The following is a 3,485-nucleotide window of genomic DNA, read 5'->3' on the forward strand; positions in this document are numbered from 1 at the left end:
GGAACTCTGTACCTTACAGCAACTCATCTATTATTTATAGATTCTGGCCAGAAAGAGACTTGGGTAAGGAAGCAGATGCCTAATAGCCTGAAAGCACATGGCTATTTCAGATGCACTTTCTTTTCCTTCCCTCCCCACCATGCATGCTAAATTTAAATTATTGTCTGGCTGTAACTTCTCTTTAAATAAAATAAATTATTTCTCCTCACAGCATTTCACATATCAGCAATAAAAAATAGAGATATGCAAGGCAAGTTGTCTTGTTCAGCTCCCTATGGCCAGGCTCATCTAGACGTGATCCTTTTCATTATGGCTAATGTTTTCAAAACTGTGCAATATTTAAAGTAACTCTGTTTAGGCACTTAAAATAAGTAGATCTGTTCTTAGAGATGGCAGAACTGCCACGTCCAAATATACAAGCCATTAAACAACTAGCTTCTTTTTTTTCTGCTAAGAGGTGGTTATGCCCATTAGATCATGTGTGGGGTTTGGACTAAATGACCATTGAGGCCTCTTCTGGCACTGTGATTCCATGTTGGCTTCGCTTAGATCTGTATCTCTCCCTCTGATTTCTAGCTCTATTTGGGGCAGGTTGTTTTGCTGAAGCCTCAGTTAATACAGCTGAATTTCCTTGAATTTCAGATTCAGATCTTGGTAGCCTTAAATGAAACAACAAAGCCCTAAGAACTGAGACCCAGATCCTTATAGGCACCAAAAATCTTATGGGTTTTCAGAATAGTGGAACATATCCAAGATAGTTTTTAGACAAAAATTGCTTACACTTAATGCTATATCATGGTTATTGGACTTGTTGCTGCCTGCTGTGCTTTAGTGGTTCTGTGTGAATAGCACATAATTTGTAAAGGTGCCCCTAAACATAACATTGTTTAACTTAGAAGCACTGTTCTGGTCCCATTGTGCAATATTTACTTATGTAATCCAGTACGGCATGTGCTGAGAACTTTTACTACGGCACTTCCTCTAAATGATCTTTAAGCATTGTGTGTTTTTTAAATTGCTGTCTTAAATTTCAGTACTTCTCAAATATATGTATCTGGTAAAATGCTTTCTCAGGGTCTTTTATAGTGTTTTCCTTTTATACGGCAATTAAAACATGCCTGCATTAGCTAGGTAACTGAACAATATGCTCCCTTCAGAGTCTCAGGTGGCACAGGAGCACCTGTAGCATTCTTGTGTTGGATTATTTTATTCCTTTTGTCTCTATACTTCCTTGTCATGCTGACTTGTAGTACTCATAGCTCATACTGATGCGACTGTTAAAGTTGCTGCTCATGAGTGTTGTTTCAAGAGCAGAACTTTGGAGTACATAAACTGCAGTTATAGGCATAAATGTAGGTTAACCTTTGAAAGCCTGATTTGGGGCAGGGATGCATTTTCTCCACACCAAACATCCAGTTGCTCAAAACTAAATTTTGGGGACAAGAAAATTCTCGTATATAAAGATGTGACTTTACAGCCAAGCAGATTTAGATAAGACTGCAGAAAGAAACCTCTAGACTAAGAATGATAAGAAATTAAACAAACTATCTAGGAAAGGCATAGGATCTTTTTTTCATTGAAGATTTCCAAGCAGAGGGTTCATAGGCATTTCTCTGGGATGGTGTAGGGATTACAGATTCTGCAGGGGGTGGGATAGACAGCATTTGAGGTCCTTTCCAACCCTTTGATTCTGTATTTTAACTTTTCTTCTGTATTTTGGCTGTGCTTGGTGCTTGCCATTTTCATTTTATAAAAGTCTGAAGAGCACTCCCAAACCTTAGAAACAATGAGCTAAATAAATCCATTCCCCCAGTAGATACAATTTGTCATTTAGCAGAGCTTTTAAAAATATTGATTAGCTTGTCTTGAAGATTTACTTCAGGTCTTTGCATGAAGCAAGGGATTAATTTTAAAGTTTGTGATTTACTGGTAATCCCAGGAAGCTGGGGGAAGAAACTGAATATAGTTTCCAATAAACAGTTATGGTGGGTTCTATGCAATGCCAATATCAAGGGTTCTTTTGTACAAATAGAGTTTACGGTATAAGGCTATTGACTAGCTTTGTCAACTTATCTGTGTAAAGGGCTGCCAAGACTATCATTTAAGTATTTTTGATCATTGGTCAATAATATGTTGCAGTGAAACTTATACTGAATTCTTGTGTGTCATAGATACTACATCATCATATCGCCGCAGTGGAGAAACTTGCCTTGACTACTTCAGGCTGCCCTCTTGTAATCCAGTGCAAGAACTTCAGAATAGTTCACTTTATTGTTCCCAGAGAAAGGGATTGTCATGACATTTACAACTCATTGTTGCAGCTTTCAAGGCCAGGTAGGATTGCTGTATGTTTTGAAGCACTGTTCTACCAAAAAAACGAATACACCCTAGGGTTTTATCCTATTTCTATTAAACATGAGGCCTCCACGAGTCTTTGAAATTTGTTTTTTCAATCTGCTACACATGGTTTTCATAAGCATTACATCAACACACAAAGAAAACAAGATAGTGTGTGGGTAAGAGAGGATGTGAAATTCCAAGTGATTGCTATGATGTTGGTAAATATTAGGTTTCAATTATTCCATTTCCAGTGGAGATTTATGAAACTAGTAATAGGTTGGATACGCTTAGAAAGTAATAGTGGAATTAGTTTGAGACTAATTCAGGTGCAATCTTTTTTGGCTTATATTTTGTCACCTTTCTACCTCGTTTCTCAAAATGTCACCTTGTGTGTTTGACAGCAGTTATATACTAAATGGGTGCTTACATGAATTGTGCATTAGATTAATCATCACAAAAAACCTTTGTCTTGCTTCATTAGGATTTTTTTTTAAATGCAGGACCAATCTTGTGGCATTCTTTAAAATACTTCACATCTGTGTGCTCATAGCCTAAAACTTCCAATTTTATTAGCAAACTTTCAAACAACTTTCATAGTTGGTAGGGTCAGAAGGGACCTGAGCAGATCATCAAGTCTGACCCCCTGCCATGGCAGGAAAAAGTACTGGGGTCAAACGACCCCATCAAGGTGTTCATCTAAACTCCTCTTAAAGACCCCCAGGGTAGGAGCCAGCACCACTTCACTTGGAAGTTGGTTCCAGATCCTAGCTGCCCTGACTGTGAAGTAGCGCCTCCTGATGTCTAGTCTGAATCTACCCTCTGCCAGCTTGTGACCCTTTTTCTAGTCACTCCTGGTAGTGCTTGGGGGAACAGGGACTCCCCCAATGCCTGCTGGTCCCCTCTGAGTAGTTTGTAACAGGCCACTAGATCCCCCCCCCCAGCCTTCTCTTGTGGAGGCTAAACAGGTTCAGGTCCCTTAGCCTCTCCTCATAGGGCCTGCCCTGCTGCCCCCTGATCATGCGGGTGGCCCTACTCTGGACCCTCTCAATGCTGTCCACATTGCTTCTGAAGTGCGGTGCCCAGAACTGGACGCAGTACTCCAACTCCGGCCTGACCAGTGCCGCATAGAGGGGGAGGATCACCTC

General features: G+C 40.1%; 1 protein-coding gene across 1 annotated transcript in view; it reads left to right on the forward strand.

The window, feature by feature from the left end:
• The window catches only part of MTMR6 (myotubularin related protein 6), a 35,806-nt gene that overhangs the window by 1,686 nt on the left and 30,635 nt on the right, over positions 1 to 3,485 (forward strand). The window contains 2 exon segments of the mRNA XM_025196600.1: positions 1 to 63; positions 2,172 to 2,334. The exon segment at positions 1 to 63 is cut by the window's left edge and continues 30 nt beyond it. Coding sequence (XP_025052385.1) covers positions 1 to 63; positions 2,172 to 2,334 — 226 coding nt within the window.

Source organism: Alligator sinensis, unplaced genomic scaffold (assembly GCF_000455745.1).
Source record: "Alligator sinensis unplaced genomic scaffold, ASM45574v1 scaffold777_1, whole genome shotgun sequence".
Classification (NCBI taxonomy): Eukaryota; Metazoa; Chordata; order Crocodylia; family Alligatoridae; genus Alligator; species Alligator sinensis.